The following is a 17151-nucleotide window of genomic DNA, read 5'->3' on the forward strand; positions in this document are numbered from 1 at the left end:
GAGAACAACATAATAAAATAAAATTTAAGGATAAAAAAATGATTAAAAAAAAGCCACCAACAATGATACGAACATGCAAATATGAAAGGGCTAACAACTTAGGCACAAGAAAGTTCTCAACTGTCTGAGTACATTTTATAAATAAATACAAAGGGTAAATGTAAATGTAATTTCCTTATGTACACGTACATAAAAATTTTATTTACTTTCAGGTAAAAAATGGAGGAGTAAAAGTAAGGTTTTACTGGATCAATCAGTCACTATAAAAACATATCAGGATATGCCAAGTGGCGTCCTCCCATACGTCTGCATAAAGTCGCAAGCAAGATTTTAGCTTAGATGTTTTTTTTCTCACAAGGTCATAGAAAAATGATGGGCATGATTGAATCTCTGGTCTGGACTGGACTCCTCAGCAGCCGCGGTACTTGATGGCTGATGGAGGGATGCTTCTCGCTGTATTCATGCATGCATACATACATACATACATACTAATTTCCACTAAGCTCTTACTGTTACACCGGCAATGCCTTTACTTTATCTGACTTCCACCCATGTGGTGGTCACAAGTGGGCCTGGCCCACCCTCTCCCTTTCCATTTCACTTTGCTTTTTTACGATCTCTCTTCGGTTTCCGCGAAAGTAATCTCATCCCTTCTTGTCCTCACTTCCAACCCAAACCAACTCCCCCCTCCATTTATCCTACGTCAGGCTCCCCACTCTCCTATCCTACGCACCCGCTCACGTTAGTCTCCACATGCTCTTTTGGTGCGAACCTCAGTTCCTACGCATCCCCGGCGCATTCTAGACCCCTACATTACCACTTTCTCCTTAGTCGCCACTACACGTGTCCTTTTCTGAAACGCTCCATGTCATCGCTGTCTTGTTCCCCTAGCTAACTTTATCCCCCCCTCTCTCTCTTCTCTTGATCTTTCTCTCTCGGTTCTAGGGTTTCTTCCTCTAAACTTTCACCCACTGTTACCGAAAACTTGATCGAAACAGCCACTACCATGGGGTCGATCCCCGATCCAGGCGAGTTAACTGAGCTAACTCGGCCCAGCTTTGACGAGTTCCAGCGTCAAACATCACTGATGACGAGCTGCACTCTCCTATGGAAAGAACTCTCCGATCACTTCACTTCACTGGAACAAAACCTCCAGAAGAAATCAGAAGCTCTGAAACACAAAATCCAAACCCTAGACACCCAAACAAAAGCTTCCCTTGCTTCGCTCAAGAAGCGCGAGGTAACAATCGACGGTAGCGTCGAGATCGCACTAGAGCGCGTCGAAGAACGCAGGGAACTAGCTCTCAAGTCACTGTCAGATCCTGATTATGAAAATCCGGATGGAGAGGTGGATGATGGAGATGGATCTTTTATGGTTTTGAAGTCTCTCTGTTTGACAATGGAGTCGCGTGAGTTTTGGAATTTTGTGATTACCAAAAAGAAGGAAATTGAAATTTTGAGGAAGCAAATTCCTTTGGCTCTAGCTGAGTGTGTGGATCCGGCAAAGTTTGTCATAGAAGCGATATCGGAGGTTTTTCCGGTGGATAAAAGAGGGGAAAGAAGTGGTGAAAAGGGAAATGATTTAGGCTGGGCTTGTGTGTTAATCTTGGAGAGTTTGATTCCGGTTGTCGTGGACCCAGTAATCGGGAAATCCAGGTTGTTAGTTACGCCTAGTGTTAAGGAAAGAGCGAAGGAGATAGCGGAGACTTGGAAGAAGAGTTTGGAGGAAAGAGGTGGGATTGAGAATGTCAAGACTCCTGATGTGCATACTTTCTTGCAGCATTTGGTGACTTTCGGGATTGTGAAGAAGGATGATGTGGATTTGTACAGGAAGCTTGTTGTTGGGTCTGCTTGGAGGAAACAAATGCCTAAGCTTGCTGTCTCTCTTGGGTTGGGTGATAAAATGCCTGGTATGTTTTGCTTCATTATTTATTTACGGGTTTTGTGTTTTGCTTTGTGTTTTGAGATGTTTTCTTGCTGTTTTCGTTTTTTCTTAAGCTTACATTTATTGGTCTGTGTTTGGGAAAAAAATATTGTTTTCTGCCGACAAAGTGTCTGACTCTGCAATCAAGATTCAAAACAACAAAAATATGTCGCTAGTTGATATTTACTTGTTTTTTTTTTGGGAGAGTGTATGGCGGATCTTGATCCCTAAACTAAGTGAAGGACGGGTGTGCTATCGCACACTTCAATGTGGGAGAAAATGCGATGTATGTTTTTGCAAAACTCAAGGGATTAATGGAAACAAAGAGAACGTACACGTGATGTATCAAAGTTTTCATTTTGAGAGAGTTTGGCTCTTGTTTAGGGATTTTGATTGCTACATCTAGCTTTTTAAGATCCCTTTCATGCAGTGTGCATATGTAGGTTGTTTGTGATCCAGACATGGTTGAGAATTTGAGAATTCCTCAAGATAAGCTTATGAGCTTCAAGATAAGGTTGCCTTGGTTCCTTGCATGCGTTTAGCTAAATGCCCTTGTACGATTTGATAGGTGGAATGGGGAATGGGATCAATTCCGTTTTAATGTGCTTCTGTTCAGTGCTAATTACTGAATCTGTAGGCTACATCGACCTTTCATTTCCTGCCATGGGGCTTAGATCGCCTTATATCTAGTTTGGGCTTTTGTTGATATGTGGTCTTGGAAGTTACATGTCATGATAAGGATGACCTTTTTAACCTTGTGGTAAAAATGAGAAGGTAGCAGTTTTGCACGTTCTATTGCCATGTGATGTGCTTTAGTCTTCCAGCTGCTTGACGTGCATGCTAGTTTTTTGTTCTGTTCCTGACAAATTGATGTACAATGATTATGAACCCATGTTGGAAAGCATCTTGTTTCTATGACGAGGGCAATAATTTTTTTGTTATTTAACTTACATTGAAACTGGTGAGGATATGTTTTTTATAGGAAGCATTGGAATCTAGCTGTTATAGAAGTCAACAGTTATGGATTTGATAGTTTAGATATGTCCGTGTAAATAATGTATTTGTAGTAGAGTTCATCCAACACATCCTTCGCATTTTCTATCTGCACACATCAGTATTAGGTGTGTTAGATATATTGTTTCGTCTCAATCTCAAATATGTCATCGAGTTTTACAGTTATTATCACCAGATCATGTTGTTTTTGAAGTAGCCTTTTGGTCACTGTCATGGATTTTGATGCAACCCGTTAATTGTGTATTATATTTGCTATAGATTAGTTCAATGGTTTTACACTGCTCTCACGTGCAGATATGATTGAAGAATTAATCAGTAGGGGACAACAGCTAGATGCAGTGCATTTCACCTATGAAGTTGGCCTTGTGGATAAATTCCCCCCTGTACCCTTGCTGAAAGCTTTTTTGAAGGATGCTAAGAAGGCTGCAGCTTCTGTATTAGAGGATCCTGAAAATACTGGTCGAGCTGCGGTATTTCCTGTTATCCCGTATAACTAGTTGATTTTTTGTTCACGGATAATTTATATGCCCTGTCTTCTGAGGAACTGATTATGTGACTTTATTTTGTCACTGGAAACTGGTTCAACTGCAACATGTGTTTGGACACCAGATCACATGTTATGTGATTGACCTGTGTGGTAATCTTGATTTTGTGTTTCGTCATTGGTAGGTGATTTAAAAAAATGCTGCATTTTTCTCTGAAGAAGTGATAAATGACTGCAGGGGTCATAGTGTATTGAATTAATTTACAGCCTTGTTCTTTTTTCTTTTTTAACTAGACACAACATTTTACTATAGGGAGTGAAGCTCTCATTTTTTGGGTGTGACCTACAGTGGTTGTTTTAATGTTTTCCATAAAATCCCCCCCTGTAAATAACTTGGTGTCACTGGCCACCATCCTGTACCTCCCCGTCTATAATTTGTATAGTCTCTCCAAACTACTAGGCAAACCACCATTTCTTCACTTGAGCTAATTTCAAATGCAATTGTTTTTTCAATTACTTTAGGGGCTAAAATTATATTATCTATGCCTTTCTCTGTTTTTGATTAAATGTTTTATGCTTGTAATATCATGTCTTTGCCTGCAACAATACCTGTAAGTCTTTTAATGCAAGCTTGGGTAACTGTGTTAATTGTTCGGGAGAAGAAAAGGTTTTGAAGTACATGCATTCCTGAATTTCATTCTTTTGCATGAGCAACCACGAGAAACTCAACTAATTAGCATTATTTATTTTTTAATCTATTTTGTAGCATCTTGCTGCACGAAAGGAGCAGTCAGCCCTCCGGGCTGTTATTAAGTGCGTTGAAGATTACAAACTAGAGGCACAGTTCCCTCCAGAAAACCTTAAGAAACGCCTTGAACAACTTGAGAAGGCCAAGACAGAGAAGAAAAGGCCAGCTGCAGTTCCAGCCAACAAACGAACACGAGCCAGCAATGGTGGCCCTATGCCCCCAGCCAAGGCTGGTCGCTTGACGAATGCATATGTGTCATCTTTTCCTGCACCTCCAACTTTTGTCAGGTCTCCCTCACATACACAATACCCTACTGGGGTACCAGCATATCCTTCTCCACCGGCTGTTTATGGCAGCAGGAGTCCACCATCTCCGTATGCTTACTCTCCTGAGGCTGCCGCTCCAATTGCTGGTTCATACCCTGTAGCTCCTTTGAATTATCCAGCATATGGAGGGTATGGCAATGGTTTCGCACCAGCTTATCAGCAGGCTTACTACCGATAGACATGACTACTCGATGATGGTAACCACTGATATGATGACTCCAATCTCATTTGCTTTCTCAACTGGCTTGTTTGTAATCACTAACCGTCTTAACGGTAGCAACAATCCGTGTGTGTTTAATTATAACTGTTCTACTTCTTGCTTTGCCATGGTGAGAAGTTGTATTTCTAATATTGATCAAACTCTAGCACTAGGTGATTGTGGAAAGTAATCATGATGGAAGCATAACAATGTCAATGAGCTGAAAGTACTACCACTGTTACTAGGGTTAGTTGTAGAAAGACTATTTCTTGCTATCCTGTTCGGTTCGTTTTTGTTTCTAGCGTGCTCGGAATTGGAAAAAAAATCCATATAATGTGTTGACGAATGCGCGCTATTGCTTGCAAAGATCTTAATCAAAATCGAATGGAGGTGGCGTTTGTTTCCGTTTGAGCGTCCGCCTTTATAACGCCCACAATTTACGGCCTGGTGATCCAGGTGTCCTTGTTGCTTGATCAGATGGCACTCGGCATCCCACTAGCGTTGTGTGGAATGTATAATTAGCTGGTGATATGACACCCCAGCTGTCTTAATGTTTTTTTACGTGCAGGATGAAAGTAAAAGACTTGTGTTTCACATTTTGTAGTTGAGGTGAATTCCAAAAACGGCCAAAGGACAGGAAGTGGTTAGTGGAATGAAATGATTCTGTTGATGTAGGTGCAGTTGTTGAGTGGTTGTTCTCATGTCTGAAAGGGACAAGTGTCAATTCGGTGCCTTGTAAATTCGTGAAGGCACGGTATTCTGTGAAGGCACAGTGTAATAAATGCAAAGCCTTTTCATGGCACGTGTTATGTTAAACTTAAAGAGAAGCTCCCTTCCTGGAGCATCGCAAAATCGACCTGACAGAATTATCAGGTAACCGACCTTAGGGGGGAAATTACAGAATTTTAGAGTGGTATCAATGCATAATCTATAAAGCATTGGGAAAATTGGCAAATCGGCAGGCCCCGCCTGTAAAGTTTTCGAGTTTGTCTGGATGGGTTTAGTTTGGAATGCATTACGAAAGTTGGGTTGATGAGAATTTCTGTGACTCATCAGACTTTGTTTGCTCGGAAATTCCGCGTCCTCGATTGTTCAAAATTCCGGTGCTCTACTCGCCACTCTAGTGAAAATCAAGACTGGGTTCGTATGTTAATTGTAATACGGCCAGTGGTAGATGTACATGTACATCGGTGATTTGAGCATGTGTTATTTTGGTAGTATCCATGTCAAGAGGCGATTCCTTGAGTGAGTATCTTTATAATATGTACACAGAATTCGGATCGTATAAATCAGAGATATATTTATCAATTTACACACAGGAGTTCTTCTTTGTTTTCTAAGAGCACTATGTTCTATCAACTTTTGTCGCTGGCATTAAAAGGGTGGTTTTCTAGCTAGCAGGTAAGGTTGTCTGTGTTTCCCGGGTTCGTGGTAACTTGCAAGTACTGATGGTATTTACTCCACTAAGCCTTGGAGAAGGCAGAGATGATTTCAGATTCATTGACATGGGGCTAACATTTTTTTCCCTGCAGGAAAATATTCAAATGCTAAGGTACTTTTTTTAGGGACAAAAATGATAAATTTTGTTTTTTTATGGATTAAAAACAATTTTTTTTTTATAGAAAAGTGGAACAAATATGTCAATTTTGAAGATTTTTGTTTATAAATAACTGAAGGGGTCTTTCATCTTTCAAGGATCAAGTTAAAACTCCAAGGAAAACGGACCAAATTTAATATATCACTGTTGAGGAGGGGGCAAATATTTTAACCTCAGGGCAGCCGGGGGGGGGTGTTACCGTCGCTGGGTGATGGTCCTTTGCCTTATTACTCCCTTCAACTGTCTCGTTGGGTTTTGGTTCATGGTGGGACAACAGGATGTGGACGGGAACTCGGCCAATAAAAGACCAGATTTCTCCCGCCCGCGGCATGGGATTTTCAAGTGATCATTATATGCAGGCAAGAAGTGGCAATGGTTGTAGTGTGGGAGCGCCTCGCAGTTATTTAGCGTGAAACACCAAGTTGTTATTTGAACGCGCGTCGACAGAAGGCATGTGAAAAGCTTATTGCAGCCGGAGGAGGTGTGTGTAGCCCACGCTCAGGCCAAATATGTTTTCTTGGTAACCTCACAAAAGTCCACAGCCTACAGGTTCAATCCAGATAAGACCTCAACTTATTTTTCAATCAAATTTTTAAATCAAATTTATTTAACAATTATTACGTTGTTATACAAAATTATCTATCATGTGAGGGGGAGTATCAGTAAACTCACCATTCATATATATATATATATATATATATATATAGAAATAAAAGATTTCGACATGACATGATTACCTTATAAAAATGTTACCTAAAACTAATTGAAGGATTAATAGATATACAAGGAACCTCATCAAAATGAAATTTAGGTTGAGAACCTAATCTAGATTTTCCTTATGAAAATCTTTTTCCTATACAAATTCATATAATTAGAGGAAATGGTAACAAAATATCTTAAAATACGTATACAAATGTTTTATTATTCTAAGTGGTATTATCTTCTTTCTTAATTAATGTAAAATTTATTATTCTTAATTAGTTGGCTGAAGAATTCAAATATAAATTAAGCATTATAAAAAAAAATCATTTATATTCTTTTATTTATCCATGACTTGTATATAAGATTTCACTAGAACTTGACTTTTTATATAAAGATTTTGAATTTGGTTACAATAATCAAATTATTTCTAACTTGTTTTTACCTTTTAGTAATTCTCAATATAATTTCTAAATATTGATGTTTTTATTTAAATAGTATATCTCCATATTTGTAGTGATTTAGATATTTTTTACTTGTATTAGCAATTGTTTTTTAAAATAATTTTTTTTAGTAATTTTTTTTAATATTAGTAATTGCTTTATTTTATAATATATTAAAATAATATACTTTTTATTTTTTAAAATTTATTTGTAATATTATCATAATAAGATATATATAAAAAATTATGCAAATCACCGTTTATCCGCGTAGACAAACTGCTTAAATTCGTAATAAGGTGCGGTAGGCGAACACCAATCGCGCTGTGCATAGACGTTGAGTTGGATTGCTTTGGAGTCCTCAGGCCCCACCATAAGACCCTTTTACTACGAACCAAGTTGAACACTGGATTCTCTTTACCTTTTTCCGCAGTTTGTAACCTTGTGGCGGTGGTATCTTACGATAAAGACTTGCCTCTACTTCAGACATGCCTTCGTTTATCAAAGAGTGGGGAGAAAGTTCGGTTTCTGACTGTTGCCTACCAATTGTTTGATGAATTGCCCACTTATTTTTATCTTAAATTCAGAAGTCCAAGATGACACCAACCCGAGTTAGGGTATTCATCAGCCTCCAATCACGACTGAGCTCACATTTTCTCTCAAAAGTAAGTAGCTTTTGCTCGAAGGCTTCCACAAATATTGACAAGGCAAACGAAACGACCGAACAAGCATCGCTTCAAGAGAGGTCAACCAGCTACTCTAGCAAGATTCATCTTTCTCCGTTACTCGGTGATAGTAGGCCTCATTTGGATGGTTATAATATTGAGCTCGTGGACGATGACGCCTGGCAGGTATCATCGAGTTTAGTTCATGCATGGCGAGGATTGGATAGGGAAAAGGAAGCGAAGTCAGTGATTGAGGCATTCGGTGAGCAGTTTGATGATGTTAAATCTTTGCATGGTAACCCTGATTTTGATGAGATTGATAATATGAGAATTCGAGGTAATCTCTTTTACAAGCTTGATCGGGACTCCAAAGAGTTTGAAGAGTACAGTTTCGACTTCCACAGGAAGAATTCTTGGAGGAGGAAAGATGATCCTAAGGGAAATGAAAAGAAAGAATCTTCAAAGAAGAATGAAAGTAGTAAAGAGAGCAAAAGGAAGGAAAACCCAAGCTGTAATTCAGCTTTTGATGTTGAAAAACTTCCAAGAATAGCAAAGGATCCGAAGGTTTATTCTTTGGTTAGTAACATGGATAGTTCTTGCGGTGCCGAGAAAAAGAAGATCAGGACTCCGACTTTCAATCAGCTTACAGGTCCTTATCATGAGCCATTTTGCCTTGACATTTACATATCAAAAGCCTCTGTCCGCGCTTGTGTTATACACCGGGTGACTAGTAAGGTGGTGGCCGTGGCACATTCGATATCGAAGGATTTTAAATTCGACCTGGCTTCAACCAAGAATGCAGCTGCTTGTGCTGCAATTGGAGGGATTTTAGCTCAGAGAGCATTAGCAGATGATATTCATGATGTGGTCTACACGCCAAGAAAGGGGGAGAGATTGGAGGGAAAGCTTCAGATTGTGCTGCAGGCTATTATCGACAATGGCATTAATGTGAAAGTGAAGCTTAAGCAAAGGAAGCCCTCGAAGGCTAGGTTCCCATCCACTGGTTTGAAGCTTGATACAGGGCTGGCTGTTCAATGAGTTCCTTTTATCATCTACAAGCCTTACATTATGGCATTGCTTACATTTGTTGCGAACAGCTTCTCTTTCAAGTAGTACTAGACAACTCTGCTTTTAGAAAGATAATTGAGTAATGAAGTGCGCTTAATTTCCCTCCTTATAGAAGCAGTCAAAATTTAGTGCTTGGATTTCATGTCCAGTGGCATAAAGAGGGCCAGTTCCTCCATTTGCTGAGAAAGGGACTCGTGTCCACCATTAGAAAATTGCAAGTTCGTAATCTATTCTGCTCCTATCGGCATTGCTTACAACAACCAGGGGCACGCTTGCTGATTGTAATGCTCTGTTACTTGTGGGATGCAAACTAGAACTGAGGATCGTCCTGCGGTAGTCTCTGTGTATAATCTGACGAGGTGTTGTTCAAGCTTGTTGTGCACAAATGAATGAAAAAATTTGAAATCCTTTGCAACAATTCATGTCATTATTTAATCGATGTCTTGCTATTGGATATATCTACACCTCTCGACCACATTCAACAATTCGTAAGATATGCAGTCAGAAAAAAATGACATGAAGAAGCAGCCTTTTTCACTCATGTTTTATTCGCTTGTGATGATTTTTTTTTTTTTTTAAGGAGGAGATGTTATCAGAGGATTTGAATCAAATTCAAAGGACAACACTATTTGAAGATATGATTTGCTGGTCGCATTGAGATGACAGGGATGATCCAAATTTTGACAAATCTATTCAGCATTCTATTGCAAAATAAGCGTATGATAAAGATTATACTCTGATTCAACATGAGATAACAAAAATCCTCACTTAAAACATTAGGCACAAAGCATTTAGTCATTAGCTGTTGCTAGTTGCAGTGACAGCAGCTCCTCTTCGGGAATAAGGCTAATGTGACAATCCGACGTTGGATAGGCTGCGCAGAGCAGTGCATACCCACGCTCCACCACATCATCACTGAGCATACCTTCACTCTGATCAACAGAGCCACTTATTAGCTTTGCTGGGCAAGTCATGCACACCCCAAGTTTGCAATCGTGAGGCACAGTCAATCCAGAGTCCAATGCCTTGGATAGTATGGTCTCATCCGGTTCCACCTTCAGCTCTGTGGATTGACCTTCATGCTCAATCACCACTTTGTAAGACCTGACTACAGTCTTCAAGGATCTGGCAGCTTTGTAGTTGAGTTCAGATGAAGAGAGTTCGGTGGGTAGTTTTTGTCTGGTGAGGATGGAGGAAGGAGATGGAGTGAAACGAAGGGTTGCCATGGTTTTTTGTGAGGTGGGAAATGAGGGAAGCTTTTGGGAGTCTAGAAGTAATTTGTGGTGTTCGATAGGATAACGTTTTGCTGGGAGTTGAAGGCTGTCGTTGGAAATTAGTTTTTGTCATGAGGTGGGCGTTTCCCTGGGAGGATAATAATAATAATAATTAAGAAGTGCAATGCTCTAAAAATAACTTTTTCTAAAAAGCACCAAAATGAACTGCTTAAGAAGTTGGGAATGGTAGTCTCCTGCCCTCAAACAGCCTCCATCTTTTCAGTTTCAGATAAAGAAAAGCTATGCTTGATTTTATAATTTATTTTTTGAAAAATTATTTTTTAAATTTTTTTATATTTATTTAATATTAGAAAAGTTTATCAATAAAAAATACTTTACAATCAAAGAAAAATTTAACTTGATTTTCAGGAAAATGTTTTTCTGAAAAATTTAGATGGAAAACATTTTTTGAAAGTTATGAAAAATTTAAAATTATCATATTATTTGATGATTATATCAAATTTGATTCTCAAACTTTTGATTGCTATACATATTTTATTTTTAATATTTATTTTTTAATTTCATCTTTTAAAATTTAATTTTTATATTAACTTTAGTCCTCATTTTTATAATTATTATTTGTTTTTTTTCTATTATTTTTTATTGAAATTTTTTATCTATCAAATTTAATTCTCATTCTTTTGATTGTTACTTATTTTATTTGAAATAATTTATAAAATATTAATTATTATTATTTTAATTTTTTCATTTTTCATCTTTTATTTTTTAGATTTGATCTCTATTATTTTAATTATTATTTATTTTATTTGAGATAATTTATGAAATTATATTTTTTTAAAATTTCATTCTCATTCAACCTTTTAATTTGTAAGATTTGTTTCTTATTATTTTAATAAATTTGATAAAAATAAAATATTAATAAATTATTTTCTAACTTATTTTTTATGACATAATCAAACACTGAAAAATGCTTTCCAACTTATTTTTCATTATACTATCAAATATAAAAAAATAATTCATTTTTTTAAAATTTAATTTAAAAAAAAAATACTTTTCAACCAACAAACAAGGTCTAAATATCTATATATAAAATGTTGGTTTTTATTTTTTAGGGTTTGAAGCCACTCGTAAGTGACTCATAGGTGATCAAAAGAAAACAAAAACACAATAATTTTAAAAAACCACTCCAAAAAAAAGAGTTTTTTTTATTTTATAAATTAGCATATTTGTGAATAAAACCATAGTTTAAATAATTGGGCTATTTTCAAGAGCATAATATAATTAGTTGTGTTATTTTAGCATATTTGTGAATAAAACCATAATTTAAATAAATTGCGCTATTTTTAAGAGCATAATATAATTAGTTGTGTTATTTTCAATACCACAGCCTGATAAGATTTAAAAGATTGTGCTATGGATAATAATGTAATCCCAAAAATATATATATAAAAAAACTGGTATAAATAAATATTTTTAAGCGTTGCACTGATAAAAATAGTATAACGTGTTAAATTTTTATTGATTATGCTATACTGGTAGCAGAATTGTGCTATTCTCTTAAAAGAAAATAAAAATATGCTAGTTTTGTTTTTTTTTTAAATAAAAAATATTTTAAAAAATAATTATTATTATACTTTTAAACATCATCAAAATTTAACGATTGCATGAAAAGTTCTGATTTAAAATTCTTGTAACTTTTTAATTTTTATTTATGGATTCTCTCGTCACAATTTTACTTTTGGATTTTATAATTTTCACAAAAAATATATTTTTATCTATATTTTTAACCATATATATTTGTTTCACTGAAAATAAAACCCTAACATATTTGACTTCTTCGCAAAGTCTGTTTTTTCTTTGACTGAACATTTATTTCAAAGGTGTATTATAATTATTTTCTTAGCGATCCTCACCATCACCAGCATCATCGATTTCTAAGCCACCAAGTTGGAGGTGGAAGGAGACATATAGGCTATTTGAGAGGTGGTTATTTTTTAAAATGTGTTTTATTTAAAAATATAAAAAAATCATTTTAAAAACACCATTTTTAACCCAATTTTAAATATCCTCGTTACACTTCACCGAGAAGAACCAGAGTAAATACAGCAATTCATGAACGAGGTACAATGGGAATTGGTAGAAGTAGAACCTAACTAGGCACTCGCACGGCGTCGTACAAACTTGATTTCAGGAGTACACCACGGCAGTTCATATGCATAAAAGATTGGGACAATACTGTCTCATAACCCGTAACTCTGCTGCCATTCTTGGTTGTAATTCCAGATTTTCATGCGCATAGGCTGGTGCCAGCCATAATACATAAATTAATGTTAATATCTTTCTGATATTTAGGACCTATCTTGCTCTGCTGCAACGAATTTGGCGTCGTTAAAATCGTATATTTTCAAAGAAGAGAAATAAAATGGAAGTTTGCTAAGAAACAACCGAGTGAATAGCTAAAACAAAACAATTGAAGATTAGATTTTTATGCTTCTTTTAGTTAAAATTAATTTACATGCTAGCTAGTTTGACAAACGCTTGCATGATAAATTATAGAATATATATGGGTCCAGCATATGCTAGCTGTATCCACCATTAAATTATCGTAGATCACAATGTCTAGGTTGACATTTTCCAAAACGGTATGTTTTTTCTATATCATGAATTATAAAATCATATGTAAATATTGGAAGAAGTATAATAAGATTTTTTTGTCCTAAATGAATTTTCAAAAATAAACACTGAGAATTTTCATATTATAATACTTCATAAACCAGGGCAACAAGTGTCGAGCACACGAGCAATGCCGCCCGTTTACATTTTCACGGAAGTCCTCGGCAGGGGAAAGGGCTGTAGGTGATGGCGCTCCATGTACTTTGAGAATGCGTTTGATATAATGTTGGGGGAGTGATTATAATTTAAAATATTTTTTTATTTAGTAATGCATTGAAATAATATTTTTTTATTTTAAATAATTATTTTTAATGTAAATATATTTAATAATTTAAAAATATAAAAAAATTATTTTTTTATAAAAATATAATCAAAATATGAGAAAATACAATTTACATCGTGTTTTCAAATAAACTTTTATAGAGAAGGAAAAAAGTTTTAGTATTGGGATTTAATATATTTTTAACTATATTTTAAAAATGTATTTGATATAAAAAAAAATAGTAAATGTTTTTTTAATGTTTTTTTTTTTAATTTTGATGTATTAATATATAAATAAATTCATATATTTTTAATCAAAAAAATATTTTAAAAATTATGCTTGCAGCTAATGTAAATGAATAAGTAATTGCCACTATCACGAGAAAGTGAGAAACATGAGCTGCCCCTGCTAAAACAAACCGCCATTAGTTATTTTTGTGATCAATAAATATTATTATCTATACCATATTTGTTTTTGGTGAAAAAACAACTATTTTCTGCTCTGGTCCTCCTTACGAAAAAATCTAAAATATCCAAAACGAGGCCTGACCGTATTAATTTGGCCTCATTTTCGCAACATCTCAGTCAACAATTAATCTAGCCTTATAATCGAGTTAGATACGGTCTATATATCTCATAGGTCACGTTGCAAGAATGATGAATTTCCACCCTATTTGTTTTTTAGGAGATTTCCGTTTCTGGCACCATAATTTGAGACTCCATAGATAGCAACTTGCTTTTATATTCTTTCCTGCATTTAGGTGCTTACATAAAAGAAACCAATGGTTTTGTAGGAACCTGTTCTCCTTGACAAAAGTGCATGTCTGCCTATCAGCTTTCACAAAGCCATTTTCTTGTCGTAATCCATAGGTGAGTTTTCCCTCCTTAAACTTCCCGTTGTTACTTCCATCTCATAATCTCATTGGTCTTTTAAGGTTTTATTTCCAACCAGACATCTACAGTTTTTTCAAAGTCAAGGACTATTTTATCTCTATTCGATAGAACTTCTCTTTCTGACTTCTGTTTTCTTGAGCTGCAGTAATCTGAAAAAATGGCGGTTGAGAAATACGAAATTGCTAAAGATGTAACTGAAGTAAGTTATCTTCATTGTCAGGTCAAATTATAATCCTATCTTCTTTGCGGGTTCCGTTCTTTCGTTTGCTTAGGATCTATTTGTCATGTTTATTTGCCCAGTTGATTGGTAAAACTCCATTAGTGTATCTCAACAACGTTCTGGATGGTTGCGTTGCCCGTATTGCTGCTAAACTTGAGGGGATGGAGCCATGCTCCAGTGTCAAAGACAGGTACAATTAACTCCTTGTCATTTATGCTTCCTTTTTTTTTTCCTACCCTTCTGACGAATCCCTATTTTTATGCAGGATTGGCTATAGCATGATTGCTGATGCAGAAGCCAAAGGCCTCATCACACCAGGGGAGGTTAGTAAGAAGAATTCTGAAAATGCTATATAATTTGATTAATATTCTTTGAATCATAGCTACGCCATTTTGCAAGTGCATGTATTGGTGACTTTGGTGCCGTTATTGTGAAAATACCAGCATAACTTGTATTCTCAAGTGATATATTTGTTCATTTTTTATGCTAGTGTGAAGAAAGAAAGATTGTGAGGTTAATTGTTTGGTGGAGTTTTTATGCTGTTGAAATTTCCATTGATTTTGATGGGGCTTCACAAACTATTGCTGCAGAGTGTTCTAATTGAGCCTACAAGTGGAAATACTGGCATAGGACTGGCCTTCATGGCTGCTGCCAAGGGTTATAAACTCATCATCACAATGCCTGCATCAATGAGTAACGAAAGAAGAATAATTCTCCGTGCTTTTGGAGCTGAGTTGGTTCTTACTAATCCTGCTAAAGGCATGAAAGGGGCTGTCCAAATGGCTGAGGAGATCAAGGCGAAGACACCCAATGCATATATCCTCCAGCAGTTTGAAAACCCTTCTAATCCAAAGGTATTTGCTCTACCATTACTTTGATAAGTCATTGATTGACATTATTATCTGATACGTGCCATTATTTAAGTAGGTTCATTATGAGACTACTGGACCTGAGATATGGAAAGGTTCTGGAGGGAAAGTTGATGCCCTTGTATCTGGGATAGGAACTGGTGGAACCATTACAGGTGCCGGGAAATACCTGAAAGAGCTGAATCCTAACATTAAGGTATGCTTGGCCCTGGATTCTTGCGTTGAATCACAATAAAGTTTTATTCGTGACTATTCTTAGAACAGAATTTAAGCGTGTCTGCTTTATTTTTATTTTTATTTCCTAACTGTCAAGGTTTTCTTTGTTTTCATGTAGCTATATGGAGTAGAACCAGTTGAAAGCCCCATTTTATCTGGAGGAAAACCTGGTGAGTTTTTTTAAAATTTAATGCGACTCATATGCTTGATGTTTCACACTCCTTGCACGTGCTGCTTTTCAATTTTCCTACACAATCTACTATATAGGCAAAACAGATCAATCATTTATGAAATTTGTACCACAAGGTTTTTGGCATGACTGCATTATTGAGTGGAATGCGAAATGAAAACATTTCTATGGTAATATGCATGTTGGTTCATCTGATGATTCCTTCTTGGAGCTTTAATCTTGGAACAACCACTGTAATGTTATGCAAACAGTTTCTGATTTCCCTTTAGAAAAAATACTGTCTAGGACATTTTATGGTGAGCTTGCTTTCCATAGATCCAAATAATTCTAGTTTATTTTTGTATTACCGTGGTAACTAAAGTAAGGAGGACCCCTTTTTTATATATAAGTTATTGCAAGCTTACTGATTCATGCATGCATTTATGTCAAGGTCCACATAAGATCCAAGGAATAGGTGCTGGGTTTGTCCCAGGGGTTTTGGATGTCAAGATCGTTGATGAAGTTGTTCAAGTAAGCCCAAAATGTTCTTGATTACTCGTATATTTATATTAGTACTCCAGCAATTATCATTTCATGAATTTGATTCATCACATATTATTCTGCACTTTCCCCAACAAATTGTTGCCAGATTATATTGGCTGCTTTAAAGCTTGCTTTAAATCATCTCATGAACTGGTGAATAACATGTCAGATTACAATACAGAGAATGAAATGTCTCCTTAGAGAAATGCAATGATTTGATGTGCAGATACGAATGATAGCTCTGTTTTGCATGTCTGCACAGATTTTTATCAGTTTTTTTATTGTCCCAGACTGTTCCCCAACGAATTTATGCGATTTTGCAGATATCAAGTGATGAAGCAATTGAAACTGCAAAGCTTCTTGCATTGAAAGAAGGTTTGCTAGTAAGTTCTCAACCTGTAGAGTCTGCAACTGTTACTTCTATGATGTGCCCTTTGTTAGGTATGCGACCAAAGTCCCACATTGGTTAGAAATGGGGAGGATCAAGGGTATATAAGGATGGACAAATATCTCCATTGGTATGAGGCCTTTTGGGTATAACCCAAGAGCAAATCCATGAGGGTTTTGTCCTAAAGTGGACAATATCATACCAATGTGGAGATAGGTGGTGTCCGTAGTCCTTACAAGTGGTATCAGAGTCATGCCCCAGAGTTAGCCATGATGGATGAATCCTCGGAATGCCGAACAAAAGGTGGTGAGCCCTAATTAAATCATGATGTGATCCATGAATCAGCTCTATTGGATAGGCGGTGTGCTTCATGGACGTGTCCTGATCTCAACACGGTGAAGAGGAGTTGACCTAGAAAGAGCAAAAACTCTCAAGTCAGGTAGTGCTCTCCGGATGCTTCATGGACGTGTCCTGACCCCAACACGATGAAGTAGAGAGAAGTAGAGAATGAAAAATCCT

General features: G+C 36.3%; 4 protein-coding genes across 5 annotated transcripts in view; 3 read left to right on the forward strand and 1 right to left on the reverse strand.

Moving 5' to 3' along the window:
- Positions 1 to 882: 882 nt before the first annotated feature.
- LOC105127099 (FRIGIDA-like protein 4a) lies at positions 883 to 4973 on the forward strand. The gene is made up of 3 exons (XM_011028223.1): positions 883 to 1910; positions 3233 to 3408; positions 4189 to 4973. Exons 1-3 carry the CDS (start codon positions 1007 to 1009, stop codon positions 4672 to 4674), a joined length of 1566 nt encoding a protein of 521 aa, XP_011026525.1. The 5' UTR covers positions 883 to 1006; the 3' UTR covers positions 4675 to 4973.
- Positions 4974 to 7723: 2750 nt separating this feature from the next.
- LOC105127108 (Ribosomal L18p/L5e family protein) lies at positions 7724 to 9767 on the forward strand. Its single transcript, XM_011028234.1, has one exon. The coding sequence runs from the start codon at positions 8028 to 8030 to the stop codon at positions 9132 to 9134; it is 1107 nt and encodes a 368-aa protein (XP_011026536.1). The 5' UTR covers positions 7724 to 8027; the 3' UTR covers positions 9135 to 9767.
- Positions 9768 to 9792: 25 nt separating this feature from the next.
- On the reverse strand, positions 9793 to 10519 carry LOC105127113 (ferredoxin, root R-B2-like). The gene has a single exon (XM_011028244.1). The coding sequence runs from the start codon at positions 10388 to 10390 to the stop codon at positions 9956 to 9958; it is 435 nt and encodes a 144-aa protein (XP_011026546.1). The 5' UTR covers positions 10391 to 10519; the 3' UTR covers positions 9793 to 9955.
- Positions 10520 to 14015: 3496 nt separating this feature from the next.
- LOC105127122 (cysteine synthase) overlaps positions 14016 to 17151 on the forward strand; it is a 4430-nt gene continuing 1294 nt past the window's right edge. The window contains exons 1-9 of one of the 2 annotated variants that reach the window (XM_011028255.1): positions 14016 to 14203; positions 14373 to 14426; positions 14528 to 14637; positions 14713 to 14770; positions 15038 to 15301; positions 15375 to 15512; positions 15651 to 15702; positions 16153 to 16232; positions 16568 to 16627. In XM_011028255.1, the coding sequence (XP_011026557.1) occupies positions 14385 to 14426; positions 14528 to 14637; positions 14713 to 14770; positions 15038 to 15301; positions 15375 to 15512; positions 15651 to 15702; positions 16153 to 16232; positions 16568 to 16627 (804 nt within the window). In that variant the 5' untranslated portion in view covers positions 14016 to 14203; positions 14373 to 14384. Of the gene's footprint in view, positions 14204 to 14245; positions 14265 to 14347; positions 14427 to 14527; positions 14638 to 14712; positions 14771 to 15037; positions 15302 to 15374; positions 15513 to 15650; positions 15703 to 16152; positions 16233 to 16567; positions 16628 to 17151 lie in introns of those variants that run through there. The other variant, XM_011028266.1, reaches the window with a different exon arrangement.

The sequence above is a fragment of the Populus euphratica genome, unplaced genomic scaffold (genome assembly GCF_000495115.2).
Source record: "Populus euphratica unplaced genomic scaffold, PopEup_1.0 scaffold1.1, whole genome shotgun sequence".
Classification (NCBI taxonomy): Eukaryota; Viridiplantae; Streptophyta; class Magnoliopsida; order Malpighiales; family Salicaceae; genus Populus; species Populus euphratica.